Below are 19,986 nucleotides of genomic sequence, written 5' to 3'. Positions count from 1 at the left end.
AAGCCACTTCATGCACGATCACTGCAAATTTCCCATAACACATTACATTCTAACAACTTCCGTGAAGCGAAAGCCTCGGCCAGGAACAAAAGTAACACTCCAATGCTGCTTCTCTCATCAGTTAACCATGAGCGCAGAGCATGCGGGCCCATGCACTAACATTATGATGCAGTGCAGATGTGCACAGACACACATCTGTACAGCCGACTGGTTTAACGTGACATGCAAACTGAGAATAGTAAGGTACATGATTAAGGTAAGTAAGACACAGTTCTGTAGCTCTATGTCGCTTAGTAATGTGGGGGAGAAACACACAGCGGCCGTAGAACCACATCCAACCCTGTACACACGTACCACTACACCACTGGAGCTGTGCAGACACACTGACTGTACAGTGACAAAAATGGAGATGTGCTCATAAAACACAAACTTAGGTGCTTCAGTGCACCTACAGCAACAAAATGACTCCCTGCAGCCAATGACAACACTGGAGTTCCTCCACATACTTAAGTACTCTTGACATCGAGCATCAACCTTCACTGCCCCCAGCCGCAGATCTCCCTTGGAGCAGGCATGAAAGGACGGGACTCAGAATAATGGCCTGGTGCTGATTCATATCAGGTGATTGTCTATGACATACAATGTTCAGCCAAAGGCCAAAGGCCACTGCGCCAGTGCTGCCCTTTACAACGTCACATTAGGCCTTGCTAATTTGCAGCCAATTAGCCTGGCTGCATGGGAGCTAGCCTGAGGCCACAGGGGTTGCAAGAGAGCAGGTGAGTAAGTGCAGACTGCCATTTGGTGAAGGTACAGGTCTAGGCGGCATTTCTTAAGCGGTGAGTAATAGGAAGACCTTCACATTTCAAAGATAATATAATGTTAAGATGAGGTCTGAGTAGGTCACATTTTTCTAGCATTATATTCAGAATACAAAATCATAGCGAATACAGAAATTTACTTAATAAATTCCATTAAAATAAACAAAAATATACAAAAGAAAAGAGGAAGGGCTTTTTCTGGTTCCCAGAGCAATCTTAATTTGCTTGTTAAGTCAGGACCGCTATCATCAAAAGCAGATTTCTATCTGAAGTAACTTATATTTGCCAGCGTTGACCTTCTCTGTCCTTCCTTGTGTATGTGCAGAAAGCTGGAAGAGGGGGTTAGAATCAGCACGCAGGACACAGCAGACATGCTATGTTAACAACAGATATGACATGGATTACAATGGATGGGGTGGGGGCGGGTTGCAAAGCAGCTTGCCAATTCAACAGGTGGCAAACTAAATGTGCAAAATAGTGTGAGCTTTATCATACAGCCAACTGGATGTGCAGAAAGTTATCATCTGAGCTATCAGCCTGTGTGAACTGGCTTTAAGATTAGCTGGTCTGCCAGTATAGTGCCATGCTTCATGTCTGGAAACCATAGATAAAGATAAACTACTTCGAATGCCATGAAGCTTTCACACGCAACAAACTGCCACAGCGAACACAATGAAACATGTTCCAGTTTGATTTGCTCGATAAAGACCATAAACTATTAATCCACTATCAAAATGACTTATTATTTGACTAATCCTTTCAAGATTTAACACAAAGAGAAGAACTTCATTATCCACCGAGCTAGAAAACATTATTTTGTGGGAAAATATTGTGAGGAAAACAACCTCTGGCAACACAAAGGCAGTGCAATTTAAAAATATTCAAACGGCATAAAATGAAAGATAATTAAGATAAAACAAAATGCACTAAATAGAAAACACTGTGGGCCACATGTTGAAGGTCAGCAGTAAGTTTAAAATCCTGACTGCACAGCTTGACCTGATGGCCAAGCGGTCAGGGCGCACACCTTGTGATCAAAGATGCCCTCAGTAGCTGAGTTGTCCATTGCCTCTAGTTGCTGCATTTCATTAACTTGCTCTCGTTCCCATATCTATCTATCTATCTATCTATCTTGGAATTAAAAAAAAGTATTTAATTACAGATGACTTTACTTTTACAAAGTGAACAGAGGCAAAAAGGCAGAAGAAAAGATAAAAGAACCCCTGTGTGGCTTCGGTTTCCTGCTGCGTCGTCATTATGAGTTGTGGCAAAGGTAGATTCAACAGTGGAGGGACACGTGGGTGTGAAAAGGATGCGAGGGGGCTACAGAGGGCATGGGAAAGTAGAGCAGTGTATGGTGTGGGACGCAGGCAGGGAGAGAGGGTGAGGCTGGTAAAGATAACATAAGAGAGATAATGCTGTTGCAGTGATACAAAATAATATGACGCAGCCTGATGCAACACCGTTTGCATTCCCCTCCAATCTCCACTCCAGTTTATTCCTCCGCTTCCAAATAAAAAAAGAAAAAGAAAAATACGGAAATGCTACGCATGCATGTTACACAAGCTGAATTTAGAAGCTTTAACGAGGTCCGTAAACAAATCGCTTATGCATGCATGTGCTTTTTAATTTCATCTTTTTTTTTTGATTACACATTCTCAATCTCCTCCACAGCTCCAGAGGAAGCCTGTCATCATTACTTCTCAGATGTAAAAGAGCGCTCCATTTTTTTTTCCAGCTAAGACACAAAAATCTCATGACCTTGGAAATTTACATGATTATAACAGCGAATTATTCCTCTCTTTAACGTGCTGCATTCGCAAGCATGGCTCGAGTCTAGACGCCACACGTATGATAATCTCACGGCGGTCGACGACTGTATGCTGAAGTTGGTAAACGTGTTTGCGTTTGTGATGTGCGGTGTGGTGTGTTTACGGTGTGTATGGCTGTGTGTGTGTGTCCTGGTTTCAACTCTGCCGTTCTTGCACTCTCACATTATCATACAGAGCAGACGGAGTGCGTGTGTTGGGTAGTAAAACTCTCCTCTGCTCTCTGACAGCACTCCCCCCTACGCACACACACACACACACACACCTCCCATCTCGTCTCCTGCTGAGCTCCCTGTGTGTAATCTGTAGACTGCACACGTACATTGCTTACCTGAGTGGGACTCTCTCTGCAAGTGTACAAGCTTGTGTGCGTGTGTGTATCTGCATGCACGTGCGGCAGAGGGTGAAGGAGACGGCAAACACGAGAGACCACGTATGAGGTGCTTTCTGAAAGCTTGGCTCAGTACATGCAGAAAACACGCTTCTTGAGAGCGAGCGTTTGCAACGTGTGCACGAGCGAGCCCGGCACTGTCTGCCGAACGTGGCTCCAAGACAATCCTTGTGTCTGTCTCCCACTGTGTACAGCTGACAGCAATCACCTGAACTGGAATGAACCAGACTTACGTAACTTTCCCTGTGAAAGCCATGGCTGGCCTGACAGTGAGGAGTTGGGTCATCCAGGAAGCAAAAGTTTATAGCCATTTCCTCAAAGATGAATATAGGGGGGGGAAAAGAGAGAAAAAAAGCTTCATCATGGTGACTTACATTTACATCTATAGTTCTAATTCATCTGCAGGTTAATGATTTTGAAATATTTTTTCTCTTCTCAGACATATCAGAGTTCAACCAGCGTACTACAAGTGGCTTTCTGGCCCTAAGGTGATCTTATACTGGACAGAAGCATCCTCATTTGCAACAATTAGTTGTAAAAAGTTGGAAAGTGATTTGATCAGCCTACTAATCTCGTTATCTGTCTTTACATTTGTTTTAAAAATTGCTAGAAAGAACAACAAAGAAGTAAGAAAATCCTGATAACAATGACATAGCGACACCATGTGTTTTGTTTCCTAGCAACAAGAACACAAGCCCTGGCATGTCTGAGAGCCAGATCAGCTTGTCAGCTTCCAATGGCAATTTAGTACCTAAAAAAGGGAGCTACTTCAACGTCCTCCAACAAAGCTGAATACTTTGCAAAATGTGCAATAAATATGTTCTCAGTGGAAGTGGAAACAACAAACCTTGAGGCAAAAATATAAAAAACGTTGAGCACAACCAGCCCAAAAAGGCATGTAAGAAGATGTTAGCAGCTATTGATGTGCAACAAAACTAAATAAATAAATGTAGTGCTCGCTATTTGCACTCCAAATGATGGTTTCCATCATTTTTGCGAATTGTGCAAAAAAGGAGAGATTTAAGCAACTGGTTAAAAAGTTCAGCTCAACGTTCTCAGATAGAAAATATTCTTCAATTTCAATTATATTGTGCAGGTGCTTGATGAGATACAAGGTTAAAATCCTTTAGTTTAGCAAAAGCAGTAACTAAAGTGTTAAGCACTTGTATTATCTTTCACTTGCGGCTGCTTTTGTGCTTACATTTATTTTATTCAGTGTCACAACTATTGCACTATGAAAAGGCCATTCAGACACAACGCGACAGCGACACTGGTGCTCTCTGAAATCCACAAGTATTGATACCAATACTTTGTTTCTAGCCTTTAACTTCAGCATGTAGCCCACTTAATTGTACTATATAGATTCTTTTTCTGGAAATAAAAAAATATACTTCAAACATGCACTATAACAAAAATGGCGGAACCTTTTTATGTTGAACGCCATTGCGTATAGTACATTTGATTGTCATCAATGACAGCAGCTCATTTGAAAAGAAGGATAGAAAATGGCTTTCAAATGCTGCTGCCAGAAAGCAGCAATCACCTACAAAATGCTGTTCAGTATTTCCCCCCTGTATCTTCATAAATACAATTATCTCAAATTTGTATATTTTGATACAATTTTGAGGCTACATCGCTCACTTCTACGAATAAGTAGGCAAATTGTATGTCATTCATTGCTAAATGTAAATAGCATTAAATATGATTTGGTGCACTCATGTTGGAATATATGCGTGCTCTTTTCCCTTCACGTTGAAAGCAGGTGGACACCGATACATTTTTTAGGCAGAAACTCCTTTTTCTTAGAGAGTTACAATTATGCTCATTTCCAGATAGATAGATAGATACATTACTGATCCCACAATGGAAATTGTTGTGTTACAGCAGCACGATAAAGTGTAAAAACAGTATAGTTACAGGCACCTTTTTAAGGCCTTATGCTATAAGCTGCAGGAATTTATATATACAACAGTGATAAAAAATGAAGTTAGTTAAACAACAGTAAAAGTTATTTTCTTGCACTCAACTTGAGTCGATTTGGATGATTCACAGTTCAAAATAATCTCTATATATCTTACACTCGACCTGACTACAACAACTCCTTCTTGCTGGCTTCCTCCATATTTAAGAGAAATCTTTCTTGGCATGTGAACAGCTGCCAATCAGCAGATGGATGCAAAGAGTGAAATGCAGCGTTACGTTAGCTAACATAACAGTCTAAAAGTCTACAATATATTTTATTAAATCGATCTATACTGACAAATGAAAACACTGTGTAGTTTTATAGAGCTCTGGCCTAGAAAGAATCCAACAAAACTCTGGGTTATGTGTCTTGCAAAAAACTCCCTGCACGAGTGTAGTGAACAAATGCCAGAACGTGTGAAAAGGAAACCGCAACGGCATCAGCATAGCGCCTTAATGATGCTACTAGAATGCAGCTACACACACAAATCAATTAATCTAGCTGTATAATTACGGGATACTAAAACATACTGGCACTCAAATACAACCAGCAGGAAAGGCAGTCATGAGCTGCAGCGAGAGAAATCCTGGATGGTCTCTATAACCCCCGTTCTCTCTATCCGAACAGAAAACTAATTGATTGAATCCTGCTAACTGGTAAGAAGCTCTTCCAACACAACCTGGCTTTTATCATAACCTTTTTGTCTCCGTACCTGGCATGCCTCCGTTCAGGGAACGGTGTGCTGAAGATTATAGACGGGGAACAGACGCGGGGAAAAGAAGAGAGGAGGGGAGTGAGTGAGTGAATATGAGAGTGAAGGAGAATAGGGGAGAGGGGGTTTGGTGGAGAGCAAGTGTTTGGGAGATGAAGATAGAAAGCGTAAGAGTGAGAAATAATGAGAGAAGAAGAAAAATGTTCTTGCTCTCAGAGAGATGAATTGGTTGATAGTTTGCAGACAGCCTTTCCAGTGTCAGGAGAAGGACTATATCCATTCCCTTCTTTGCTAATAAGGCAGAGAATCCCCAAGACACAACCGCAGGGATCTATTCATTTGTCTCCAATAACACAGCCACCTTTCTGCTCATATTAGCCAGGATTTGCATAGCTACATTTGCATAAGGATTTAATAATGTCATCTGAATGAGACGAAATGCATCTGTCAATCATTCTTGGTTCACTAACAGGGTTCTGTGCTCTTCTGGGTTACAACTGGTTCAGGGTTATGCATTCTGATCACTAGCATTATGAGTTCTGTAGGATATGGGTGTGAAATAGCATGGAAACCTGAATTAAGTATCCAGTTTCCGTTTTCAGTCCAATCTATTCCCCTACAAATCCCCTAGCAAATCTAGGTTTAGCTTAAAGTGTCTAAGATGTAAAACATATAATCGATTCGACTGATATAAGATACAGCATTTAAAGAAGCACGTTGGACTGATGCTTAATAGAAGCGGGCAGTATTCTGAGCTCCAGAATAAAAATACAAACTTCTACCTGGAGGTTTATTTTACAGCATCTAACAATGACCAAACAATGTCGATTATCTCCAGTCCTAACAGATGATAAACTTCATCAGTGTCTGTATATAAATCTTCAATTTGACAGTTAATCATTTAATCAGTTGAATAGTAAAGGAGGCAAACAACTAAAATCGAAAAATAAATGTAAAAATGCAAGAAAAGTTTCGCCGTAAAAAAACAGCCTTGACTAAATGTCAATACATCCATCTAACTGTACTATAGAGGTTAAATTAAAAAAAAACCCACAAAAAACTAACACACTGGGTAGTGTGTATATATACAACATTGTATATTGTCGCAGTTCAAGGTTGTGGAGTCTGCCTACAGATGATTATGAGACAGGAAAGACTGGAGCTTGCTGGTTAACAGCGAATGAACCTTTAAAATAAGAGGACGAAGATTGTTTAATAGTAAATCACTCACCAAAATAAAGTACATTTCGATGAACCACCCAGTTTAATCTTTATACTAGGCTGGTGATGTACCACATGATCAGACCTGGAGCATGTTTGGATATTTGACATACAAAGATGCTGAAAAACAGACCTAAATAAATCACTGAATAAATAGAATATTACAAAACTGTTAGCCGTCATAATTTGTAAAAAAAAAAAAAAAAAAATTCCCATTCTGAAATCAGACTCACATTAGAACCAGTTCACCTGCAGACAACAAGAACAAAACACAGTTTTTATATCCTGTCCTACCTTCCATCCGCTGCCTGCCTCTCTGTAGTAAGGGAAGTTGTCGCAGATCCACTGGTAGATCTCGCTGAGGGTCATCCGTTTGCGCGGTGAGCCGTTGATAGCAAAGGTGATGAGGCTGGCGTAGCTGTAGGGCGGTTTACCATCTCTGTGCTGTGCTGCTTCCTCTTGGTCCAGTGTGGTTCCTGGGTCCAAATGTACCATTTTCTTGCCAGGTCCGTGCCCGTGATGGTGCCCATGGTGGTGGTGGTGGTGCCCGTGGTGGTGGTGGCCATGGTGGTGTCCCGTGTCGGCCTTCTGAATGGCTGCCCTCATGCCGAGCTGGGGAAGCCAGTCCATTGAAGTAAGGCTGCTCTCCAGCTCAGAGGTCATAGTGTTTGCCTTGTCAGGGGTCAGGGGTCAAACGGAAAGATGCACGGCTCAGCGACTTGGCGTATGGAGGATCTCCTGTTGGCTCACTGAATGGGTTCTGTGCAGCAGTCTTGGCTCAAGCCTAGAAGAGCAGGAGGTTTATTTACTATGCCTATTCATCTCCTTTAGCTGGAGCAGAAAGAACACTTGGCAGACACACACAGATGTTAACTTGCAGAATATTCTCCGCATACAGTGCAGCGCTGTAGAATGGAAAACTAAATATTTTGGCATGTTGCTCACTTGTTCTGTCACAGTGTGAATAAATATGATATGCACCGTGAGCTATGGATATGAAAAAAACAAACAAACAAAAACTTTAATCAAATTGTTTCATTGCATTAATTATACAGTGATAAGCAAAGTTGCATGGGGGACAAGGTAAGAGTTAAGTTTCTTACTCTTCCCATTCCTTTCCATCTTTCTTTGGGCCACAGCATCTGAGGAAGTCACCGAAGTGAAAGGTAGAGCTCGTCCCTCGTGCATGTTCACAAGATCTTCATTTAGCCTCTGTAATGGCCGCTGCTGCAACGTACAAACACAAACCACACAAGACGGTGAGCTTGGACTGCCAGACATCCTTCATAAGATATTAATATCGCACAACCGTTCAACTGGCCTCGGCATCTGTCCAACCCGATTAAAACTCTTCCCTCTTTTTCTCTCTGTGTTCTGTCTATCTGGATTGCCTCGCACTCTCATTCCCTCCAAAGTGGAAATGGCAATTGGATCTGCCGAGTGACTAAAAGCTGGGGAATTGTTTTCACAAGTGCCTGCCAAATGGGGGGAACAGCTCGGGAGGAATTCCAACCCTCTGGAGGAGCCGAAAGGCTCGTCCCCTTCCCCTCTCTGACTACCCCTCCACACAGACACGCGTACACGCACGCACGCGGAAACACACACTCGGTGTTCTAATTCTCCGACTCTCGACGTGCCTCACTCTTCTGTCAAGTCCACAACCACCCCACTGCCTCCCCCCTCAGGGTTTCAGGTCCTTGCCAGGCAGACCCAAAAAATGAAACCTCAATAACCCTCAACATTTGATTTTCGAAGCTATTTTTAGAGCGACACTGGACCTAAAACTGTACCTTCTGTTACACAGAGACTGAACTATTTTTTGGAAGTGGGCACTTTGAGCGTGATTCAGGACAAAACAAAGGGAATCATTTGGTACACCCAAGAGAAATTACTCACCAATTGTTCTGTACTTCAATCAGTCACAGAACATTTGTAGATTTGTCACTTTTGGGCTGAGAATGTCATGTAACTGTTACTCATCACAGGAGTGAAGATGCTGCATTCAAACCTCGCTCTGATTCAAGATCAGTTTCTCGTTTTGTGCGAGCACCAAGAACGAACGACATACGCTCTAAGAGATACAGGTAAATCTCAGAGGCCCAGAGTCTGAATAGTTAATAATGGTTGGATGAATTCAATCTCTTATTAATACAGAAATCTACAGCCAAACCTTTATCAACATCCTGTGAAATAACCTTCCAATGTCCTTGAACAACAAAGAGCCCACTGGCCCACGCACAGTCTCCATTCATGCTGTATATAATCAAGGTGGGAGAACTTCAATGAGCCTGCCTACCACCACAAACGTACAGACGAACACAAACCCCTCTGTCTGTCTTTTCACCAATCCCCCTGGAGAGCAAAATATACAAGGAAGAAAAAGAAGTGAAATGCCCAGCTCCTGCAAAACCCTGCTTAATTACACATGGAAAAAAATACATATTTAGCACCAGACTCATCAAGCTAAACAACCCAGGCAAGGGGTGGAGGGGGGGACTAGTGCAAGGAAAGCGGCACTGACAGAAGAGATGTGCCCGATGAGGCTTTTTGCACAAAACTACCCCTGTCCCCCTCCTCAAGGCCCTGCCACTGTGGGAGAAGCTTCTTCCAACCCCCTCTTCGAAATCCCAGGAAGCTATCTTAATTAGTGCACCTTCTTCTTTTTTTTTTGCTAAAGGGAATGTAGCATTACTAGTTGCAGTGGTGCAGGGTATGTGGGGAAGGGGGTGGTGACACACAAGACACAGAACAACAAGTACTTATTTTCCCCTCATTAAAAAGGAGGCTCAAGCTGCAAATCAGCCTGCCACAAGCCTCGACCTGCCGTGGCTGCTGTTGTTGAGAAGTTTTGGGAGCGTGGGCTGGCTGCACGGTGTAGCTTCGCACCGCTAGCATAGTGAGGTGTTGGGATGATGAGTAATAGAAGAGAGCACAGAGAGAAGACTTGACTTGGCTTCTGGGGAGAGGAGCCCTGCTGGGCGGGTAGACGCAACCAATTACCTAGTCGGCTCAGTCAACTGGGCCCACGGTGACTAAGCTAACCTCAGCACTGTGCCTTTTATTTTATGATATCGACTGTGTTTCACAACAGGGATCAAGGAAGAAAAGTGATAACTGGAGAAAAGAGATCTCACTGTATATCTCTGCCGATCAGGGAGACATCAGCCTTCTGTAGAAATACACTATACTACACCGAATGCATACATGTTTGAGTGCTAGACTCTATTAAAAAGTGCCAAATATGTTATCAGAAAGGACAGTTTATTCATGAAAAGTAATTGTCCATGGTTTTCTATGTTGAAAAAGCAGTGCATACTTTCTAAAATGATGTACAGTGGCAGAGTTTGAGTATTGCTAATGCTCCTTTGGTTCAAATACTTGAATAAAAAACCCCATATAGTTCACTTATGCATGGGAAAATGTCTGCCTTTTGATGATGGCATAATATTCTCCATCAGAAAAAGCACCCCCCCAAAAAAAAAAAAAAAAAAAAAAGAGGTTCTTCTCGTTGCATTACTTCTAATGCGGTGACTGGGCAGTGATGCAAACAACACAATTCCTGCTGATACTTGTCAAAACCTTACAAGGCTGAACTCTGCATCCCTCTTCAGGAAACATCAAAAACAACATACAACAAGATCTATTTCAAAGAGACTGTTGTTGAAGAGGAAATAAAGGTGGCGATGAAATGAGAAGATTCTGGCAGAGGATCACACAGAAACGGCACGGGTTCATTAAACAGGGTTTCAGTATGGTTGTGCATAGAAACGTGCATATTCAGAGACAGAAGCGGTTTACATTACGCTTAAAAACAAGATATTTTAGATTTCTTATCTTTCACCCATCAAAGAACAAAAAAAAAGAATGTAAAATATTAACTTTCTTAGTGTGACAGTTGTGATATATTAGTTGGCAGTTAAAGAAGAGATTACAAGCATTTTTTTTTTTTTTAAAAAAGCAAGGATTTAGACATTTATGAACAAGAAATCTCTTTCCTCCTAAGAATTTAAACGCATCACTCTCTGCACTGTGGATAGAGCTTTCATGACTGTGAACATTGTCCCTTTAAAAGAGTTGAGGGTATGTGTGTGATTGAATGTATTCACCCATTAGACTTTGTAGCTGTGATGCACTCACTCAGCTGTATGCATCACTAACAGCTAACAGTCCCCTGCTGCTAGCAGGCTTTTAGACTGAGAGAGGCTTTACAGTTCTGCATTTTAATAGAGAACTTTGAATGGAGTGACGGGGGATGGGTGAGAGAAAGCGAGGTGGGCTAGGGGGAGGAGGAGGGAGCCAAAAGGAAAGAGGCATCAAAATATTTTCAGAGGAAAATGAAGTAATGACAAAATACCCACCCGGAGCGTGCAGAGCAGAGGGGGTTTCTGGGAAGGACTGCCTTGGCAAGGGTAAGGCTAATGTGTCAAAAGAAAAGTCTGTAGGCACACTGAGCGCTGTCATGTCTCAAAGTGTGGGCCATTCAAAGGAAGAAGGAAAAGGTCCAAAAAACCCGTATTGAACATCTTAATTACTTTCTGCTTCAGCACAGAAAGCACACCCCTGAAAAGGTTCAATTATGAGATATCAAGGCAAATCAGATGCCCTCGCAGTGGCTGTTTCCTTATCCCTCAATGGAGCTGGGTTAAGCAATTATAACTTGATACTGTCTACTTGTTTTTAAAAGGAGACCTGGAGAGGCATCGATGTAACGCACTGTTTCACAGTGAGATACATTGAGTCTTTAAAGAAGAGAGTGGTCAGGAAAATGAAAGTTTGAAAGAAAGAAGAAGAAGAAGAAAAAAAGTGGATACATTCATACCAAGGACAATAATTTATCCATAACAGAACAACACTTTAATCATTTTTTTTCTCTGGGTGTGTGTGTGTGTATGAAACCTGCTGGCTGGCTCGTGTCAACCGAGTCAATCCGGTGGCATCGCTACTGAAACAGAACATTACTGACTCACACTGTTTTTCTCAAGTCTGAAAGAAAACCTGACTGAAAGAAGGCAAGAAAAATCAGTAGGTTCCACTGAATCCCTCAAGGCCTAGAATAAAATATTTAACTCGCTAAGCCCACACAGAACATTACACCTGAAAACATCTGCCAAGGTAGAGGGAGTTAGCGACCCAGAAGACTTACTAGCACCAACTAGGAAAGAGCTATCAAAATTCCAGATTCTGACAACGGCAAAGTTAAAAAGGCATATTTTGTCATAAATAAAACATAGGAGTGCAGCATTTCGGCAAAATCCCCCAACGAAAGGTCCCGAGAGAGCGATGGGATGCTGTTTGTGAACTCACGCTTCGCACAGTAAAGAGGGCTATAGCACTGCGTCACCACGACTCAAACTACATTCCCACATCCAGCCCTATTCAGCGAGGACTAGTCCTCTTTAAAAATTCATTAATTTACAGCAAAAATAGATTAAAGCGCCCAACTGCACCAACCTAAAAAGTTTGGCTTGTGAATAGCATTAATAATGGAAACAAGCATCCAAAAACCTAGAGGCCCTGGCTTGGAGGCATGGCTTAGGTTTTGTTGCACTTTATAATGGAGAGTCATTTACATTTTTTAGAAGTATTACAGCTTTTTGATGCTTGTTTATAATTGCATTGTTTTACATGCAAATTGGCTAACAATTGTTACTCATTAAAACCTAACCAGAGTAGCAGAGCGCTCTCAGCTTGTGCAAGATGCAAGCTTTACATCAGGTTAGCAGTGGAAGCTTTGCATCTCTCGTCTTGCAGGCAACGCTGCTGGCGAGTTCAATCCAAATGACGGCCCTTTAAAAGTGATCATCCCCTATCTTATCTTTTACTTATCTTTCTTTTTTCTTTCCCCCTCCAAATCATAGCAATGCTTTTACTAACAGAATCAAAGAGGATTTTGACAAGATAAAAGGATTTGCTACATTCGAATTCAAATTATGTGTACTTTCCTGGGGACATGACAAAAAATCACAGTGACTGGGAGCACTCAGGGAACTTAGAGGGACTTAAAAAGAGAGAAAGTCTGCTCTAATGCCTTGTCGAAAATATCGCCTTCCCAGCCAGACGACGGAGACCGCCGCGTTAGATCACCAAACATCATCTGCGTGGATGCGTAGATCAGCCAAAACATAAAAACAACTAACAGGGGAAATGAACAGCTATCAAGTATGACTAATAATCATCTCATTACAATGCAGCGTAATGCTGGGAAACCTCAGTTCCTGCATTCATGTGTATGTTACTTTCAAATATACCACCCACTTAAAAATGATTGCAGACCATGCTCCCTCCCCTTTGCTACAGCAAAAGACAGCACATCAGCACATGACGCCTCGCCACATCGGCATAAGAGCTCAGAAGCGGCTCAAGGAACACCACAGAGACCCCGAGGCTTTCAAAGCTCCCCAGATCCAAATCAGATCAAGCAGGATGCTCAGGTACAAGGCTGATGGGGTGGTGGGGTGGGGGTCACCCCAGTTTTAATCTTGTGGCTAATCAATGTATAGCAGTCAGGGAATGACGCTTTTCATATCTACGGGTAACATCGGGTCATCTAAACAATCACTTTAATTATTTAAACAGTTGATTATTGATTTGACCAGAGGTAATTAAAGTGACCTGATGCCCTAGTAACGCAGTAATGGCCTGGTAATTACAGAGGCAGATTAAAGGGTTTTCTTGCTAAACCAAACGAGACCACCTCCTCACCTCTTTTAATAGCTACTGCCACGCTATCTTCGAGCAAGGCAGTTAAATAACAACCCCTCTAGCGGAAGTGTCCACGATAAAGAGTGGAAGATGGCTCTCAGGGATCAATCTGTGTAACAGAGGCGCGTGGGTGTCTGTGTTTGCTAAAAGCATATTGTTACTTATTAAGTTCTTCATTAAGCAAACAGATCTTTCCAGGGTTAAACACAGACCGTCTTTAACAGCACATGTGTAATAAGGCGAGCACACAGTGTGTCTGCTTACAGGCGTCAATGCTGCTGTAAATTCAGGCAAAACATTTTTCCACGGCATGTCAAAGAGATTGGATTTTACTTATGAGCTGCAAAAAAAAGAGAAAAAAAAGACTGAAATAATGCATGCTAACACTGATCATGCTGGGTTTAATCAATAAAGCAAAACTCTATATGAGCACCGCCCAGGCACCGGGATGCTGGGATTGATTCTACACCAATCTGCAAGAACAATAAAACCACCTGCCTCATGCGTAAAGTTGCCGCTTGTCCCGACACAGCGTTTCCCACAGATTCTATTTGTGGCAGTAGCAGCGGGGCTTTTCTTTTTCTGTTAATGCATTATTAATTAATAGCGCATATAAGGTGCCTCTCCGCAAACACTTTAATTGCCGCTTTCTGACAAATAAATATCGAAGCAGTATATTTAACTGCCTCTCCAGAGAGCGTTTCATCCCACTGACAGACTCCCAACTCTTCTGACTCCAGCTGTCGATCGTAGTTCTTGTTCTGCTTTGCAGTTCTCCGCCTGCAGCAGACTCTGGCTGGTGTGGCTCTCCAGCTCGCAGCAGAACAAGGAGAACCATCGGCTGCGGTCTAAGATGGTGGAGTCGGAGTAGATCTGACCGCAGGACAAACTCACTAGAGAAGCTGAAAGATATCGAAGATGCCGCAACAGCGACATCATCACCCTGATGGTAAGGGAAAAAAATGAAATGGGAAGAACTGGTTAGCAGTGACTGAACTGTTGAAATCAGAGCAGTGAGTACATCACAGATGGTGGTTTTCGGTGGAATGGATGAAAAGATTCAAATAAAAATGTTAAGATGAGACAAGATTCAACTTAACAGCCCACTTTGGACACGTATTCTCTTGAGCTGCCCTGTAATGTCTCGCAGCCGGATGTGGGGCCTCTCCATGATTTGCTCCCCAACATCCCGCTCACCCTTGATGGGACTGGGACCTCCATTTGGGATTGGGTTGTGCTCTGGGCCGACTGTGCTGCTGGGAGAAGCGCTTGCTGTCAGGGAGAGTCATCACTGTGTCGCAGTGGTCGGTCTGAAGCAATGTTTAGGTGTGGGGTATGTGTCAAAGTAATGTCAACACCAGGAGTGCCAGGACTCAAGGTTTCCCAGCACAATACTGCACTGCGATGAGTGTTATTCACTTTTTTCTGTCAGCAGCTTTAATGCTGAGGATGTGTGTATGTGTACTGTAATTTTTCTTTCTTTCTTTTTTTAATTCAACAGGGTGACGCAAAAAGACCAAGTGTAGGTTTCTTAAGAGATATAAACTGCTTAACAAAGCCCACTTTTGTCGCAAATTTGTGGGAAGTTCTGCGTCTCAAACTCCATCACGTTTTAATTGGGAGGCAAATCATTCTTGGCAGACACTGAGAAGAAAGCCTGGCTGCTCAACACGTCTTGTGAAGTCACGTAAAAAGAATATATTACAAGTCATAATGAATATGCAGAGAGACAACATCAAAATTTTGACAGGCATATACGATTTGAAAACTGGCATATGGAGTTCATCTTTATCAAAGAGACTGAAACGCCTGTAGTGCATCCACAAATAGCCCGTTAATTCAACTTTCAAAAAGTCATTACTACACTCGGTTCTTGGCATTGCATTTGCTGACATTGACGATAATTACAACGACCTTTCTGATGATAAAACACAAATCAGTAAAACATTATGAAGGGTTCCTTCTCGCCACGTTTCATGAGATTCTGCATAACGTTTTAATGAGGCATTTAGGGGTCTATGAGTGATCTACTGAGAAAGTCTACAATGGCAATCAGCAGTGAGTGTGGCAGCTGTTCAGCAATTAAAAAGCCAAATTACCCTCAATCAACACCATTTACAAGCACAAGTAAATCTCAGAGCAAATAATGATGAGAGAAATCTGTTCAGACAGCTCTCATCTTGATAGGAATTAGAGACGCATCCAAATCAGGAGCAGGGCTTTCTCTCTCTAACGCTTCCTCAGTCTGTCACACGAGCACGCGCGCACACACACAAACCCCAACTCCCCTTGTCTGAATATTTTTGGCGAGATGAAGTTGTATAGTACTGGCTAGCTAAAGATACTGCAGCATAATGTAAGACAAAGAGTCCTGTCGGTATTAGACGGTTACCTTTGATGTTAAGGCTATGGTGTCTTCATGGGCAGCCTATAGAAAAGAAATCCACAGTGAATGAGCAAAACTGGACCATCACCAAACTCAGCTCGCTGGAAAACTAAAGAAAAGTCATCTGCATGCATGGCTCAAGGGCAGCTGTGTCTGCATCAGCTAAACTGTTAAAATCTTCAAGTAGCTCAAATCATTTATTTGAAAGTATTCAGTAAATTCATACTCTCTCTCTCAATATATATAAAGTGTATATCAGGGTTAGGTCTTTTTTTAAGTCTTAATACAATATACATTAAATATCCTTAATACATTCTCTTAAACTTGACACGGAGAGGCTCTGAAATCCACGACCGAACAAAGACATCAGCATCTACAAACACTGACAGACAGCTTCTTACTGACACACTGCCAGTGTTCATATAATCTAAACTTTTATAAAATACCTCACGCTGTTAAACAATGCCAATTACAAGGAAAAATGCTCATTTTTCCTTATACTACTTTTGCCTTCCATTGTTATGTGAGCTACAAGATTAATGTGTTTTGTTAATGCATAACTGATTCGCTATTATATATATTTCTATATCAAACATAAAGCAATTGAACTGCTTTATGGATAGACCACTGCATCACTGTGGAGCTCAGCTTTCTGTAAGCCTCTGCTGCGAGGTTTCATGCTTCCCCTGTTATCACTTCAAAAGTATTTTATTTTAAATCTCTGACCGGCACTGTCCTCCGCGTATTGCGCGTCCCGTACAATTCACTGCTTGGATGATTGTTCCATTAAGCACCACTTTCCTAACAGTCTTGTAAGCAGACAGCCTGGCTGTGCCGACGGTAGCATCGAGATAATAACTTAGAGAAGTTGACTTTATCCAGCAGACGTGGTATAACGGCACAATGCAACGCTTGCATGCATTCATATTGTCACAGACAGCGAACTTGTCACGGCCTGCCGTTAAGTAAAAAAAAACAAAAACCGCTGGCTTTGAGCACCACAGCTGTGCGATCATTTGTCACAAATCCTAATGAGCAACATATTCAAACATTCTTGTGAACGGACTACTCACCGTCGCACGCGAATACGAGAACCGGCTCAATTTGTGCACTCTGCTTCAAGCAGCTCCAGACGCTGTTCTGCACTTGAAAATCCCCTTCGAAGACACACACACATAAAAAAAGCTCCTGTGGTGCCTTTGCGCTGTCACTCTGGCTGCGTGCGCACGGCGCTCTGCAGGCGTCAAACTGACCGCTGCTGTGGTCAGTCGACAAGTCAAGACTGGAGGACTCGACCCGCTATTCGCATTTGCGCTCATCAACGCAAAGATCCCGGGTCTCAGTGCTCCGCTCGGCTGCTAAACCACCGGAACTACTTCCAACGCCAGCCGGAGCACGTTGAAGATAAATTCATGCACCACAATAGGAAAAAAATGAAATCAGATCCATTTAACTAGTTCCCGGTTTTAATATTAATGAGATTCCGCCAGGACATGCCTACCACTGCTATGACTAAAATAAACGCCTAACATATAATTAGAATAGACATATGATTTTAAAAATAGAAGCCCACTGTGCCGTGTATATTTGTTAAATGAGCCTGTCATTGTGGGATACAGTTCTTATCGTTAATACAGGAGCACGCCAGTGACTTTGACGCTTTCATTCCGGTTGGATACAACTAAAGAAAGAGGCTGCCCGCACCTTCCACACGCCACAAAACTCCAAATTATCTTAGACAAGCAAACATGCTTCAGTATGTTTCCCTGTCTACTTTGTGGCAGTGCAGGAGCTAGATAATTGCATTTAGTGGCACTTCAGATCACGCTGTTCTGCTCCAGAAACAAATTTGGGGCTTTGTGGTCATGTCTTATCTGTGATACTAGGTATTCCCCAGTTTAGACTGGATGCCTATAATTTGTTGATTATGAGAAAGGCTTGCATGCAGGCACAGCGCACCCACCTGGAGAGGACAACAGTTAAAGCAATTTGTTGAAACTGAATCTTTTATACCTATATATACATATTTATATGTTTGCCATCTTTTCATTCAAATTTCAGTTTCCTGCTGCTATGTTGTTGTGTTACGCGTATATAAGTGCAGATACACAGCGATTACAAGTTACACAAATGATTTTCTACCAGCATCCCAACATGTTTGTTTGAGACATTGCCCATCAGCTGTGCGGTCACATATACCTCACTTCTGAGACTCAAAACACCAGCCAGGCTTCTTTATCACTGTGAACAACGGCTTTATCTGTTACAGTACCTCATGGTATTTTCCATCCAACTGTACACTCTTGCTCCCTTATGGACACTGCGAGAGTGATCAGCGCCGGGCTTATAAACGACTCACTGCTGCACTCCTCTGGATGATGGGGCTGATTGCAATGGTTGATGGAATATTTTGTCAGAGCCTGGGCACCGTGAAGGAGCAGCGGCTGTACACTGTTGCCCGTTTACTCCGTTTATGTGTCTGGATGATAGATAGATAGATAGATAGATAGATAGATAGATAGATAGATAGATAGATAGATAGATAGATAGATAGATAGATAGATAGATGATTAAATTAATCGAATGTAATGTGTTAATCTACCACCAGATGGCTCTCTATCCTAAGACAATGCGCTGCAATAGTTAAATAAAATAGATGTATTTATTTTTCTTGAAATATATATGTGTGTGTGTGTGTGTGTGTGTGTTCTTAAGTGTATTCATTTCATCAGCTGTGCCTAAACGGCGAGCAGACCAACCGCGTGGACATGACCTGTGTATAATGTGAAGTTCACGTATCCTTTTCGCTTACTTTAATCCAATGAAACATCTCTCGTGGTGTGTCCCTTACTTCGGATTTCCTTCCAGATAATGCAAATTTATTTATTTGCATTAACAAATGAAACCAGATTTCACAGTAAATCTGCTGCGGTTAATGGTATGACAGTTAAGGTGGGATACTGGTAGGGAATACGTCTGTTGCTGACTCCGCATGGGATGTGTCTGCCACGCTGCCTTCCGCCTACTTTGTGACGATAGGGCAGCACGACTGGCTCTACCCGGTTTGATCCTGTTGGCTCGCCGTTATTGTGCGCTGTGCTCGGGGGAGGCTGAAAAGAAGGAGATGAGGGGGGAAAAAAGACTGTGCCACTTCTTTCTTTCAGGATTAATGTCTGTTTCTGCCTTAATAATATGGTTGAATCATGTGGAATTCATTTATATAAAAAATTCTACTAAGGGGGGTAGAAATAAGCTAATATATATGTGTAAGCACACAGGTGGATAATCAATTTATGTGGAATCATAAGTTTAAATTTGGTTACGTGGCATAAAGGGGAATTTATTAACAATTATAAAATGGTGTGAAGTTTTTCTATTGTTGAACCCTGATTTTTGTGTCACTGGTGTGTGACGTAACCGGTGCATGAGGGGGTCTCGCGAGAGCAAGCCTACATCGGTTCAGTTGAGGAGGAGAGCTCATGCTGCTACATCTGTTGGTGAAACTTTGACATGTGGCCAAGAAAGGACGCTGAAATGACGCTGTTAGCGTTCGTGATTATCTTTAATATTCACGCGTGTATGTTTATGTGACGTTTCATAGAGGTGCAAAGAGATTTAGAGCGTTTGTCGAGAGCCATGTGCCCTCATAGAAACTGACGAGGAAACACGGATGTTAACCTTTGACGACCTTTGATTATCATATGTTTTGGATTTCCTAGTATTAAACAGCTTGATTCTCTGAATGACTGCACAGACGATTACTCAAAGTCTAACTGGGTGTGCTCTGTTTCATTAAACTCATCATTGAAAGCAAAATTGTTAACGTGTCACACACGTCTTCAACACAATAACACGTCGTTATGTAACAAACAGTAAGGAAAGGAACGTGCTCCGAAAATGCTGAGAGAAGATCATGCACAGCTTTATTCCCACAGAGCCTCGATCACGTCATGGCATCAGTGTT

At 42.2% G+C, this 19,986-nt stretch overlaps 1 protein-coding gene across 7 annotated transcripts in view; it reads right to left on the bottom strand.

Moving 5' to 3' along the window:
• The window catches only part of LOC146363945 (forkhead box protein J3-like), a 69,208-nt gene extending 51,711 nt beyond the window's left edge, over positions 1 to 17,497 (bottom strand). The window contains exons 1-4 of one of the 7 annotated variants that reach the window (XM_084917052.1): positions 17,096 to 17,497; positions 16,029 to 16,064; positions 8,038 to 8,161; positions 7,229 to 7,718 (exon numbers count right to left, since the gene is read on the bottom strand). In XM_084917052.1, the coding sequence (XP_084773178.1) occupies positions 7,229 to 7,597 (369 nt within the window). In that variant the 5' untranslated portion in view covers positions 7,598 to 7,718; positions 8,038 to 8,161; positions 16,029 to 16,064; positions 17,096 to 17,497. The remainder of the gene's footprint in view (positions 1 to 7,228; positions 7,719 to 8,037; positions 8,162 to 16,028; positions 16,065 to 17,095) is intronic. The other 6 variants (XM_084917053.1, XM_084917051.1, XM_084917054.1 and 3 more) reach the window with 6 other exon arrangements.
• Between the last annotated feature and the right edge of the window lie 2,489 nt (positions 17,498 to 19,986).

The sequence above is a fragment of the Perissodus microlepis genome, chromosome 20, assembly GCF_051167445.1.
Source record: "Perissodus microlepis isolate ML-2025 ecotype Zambia chromosome 20, ASM5116744v1, whole genome shotgun sequence".
Taxonomy (NCBI): Eukaryota; Metazoa; Chordata; class Actinopteri; order Cichliformes; family Cichlidae; genus Perissodus; species Perissodus microlepis.
This window is presented reverse-complemented; position numbering and strand designations above follow the sequence as displayed.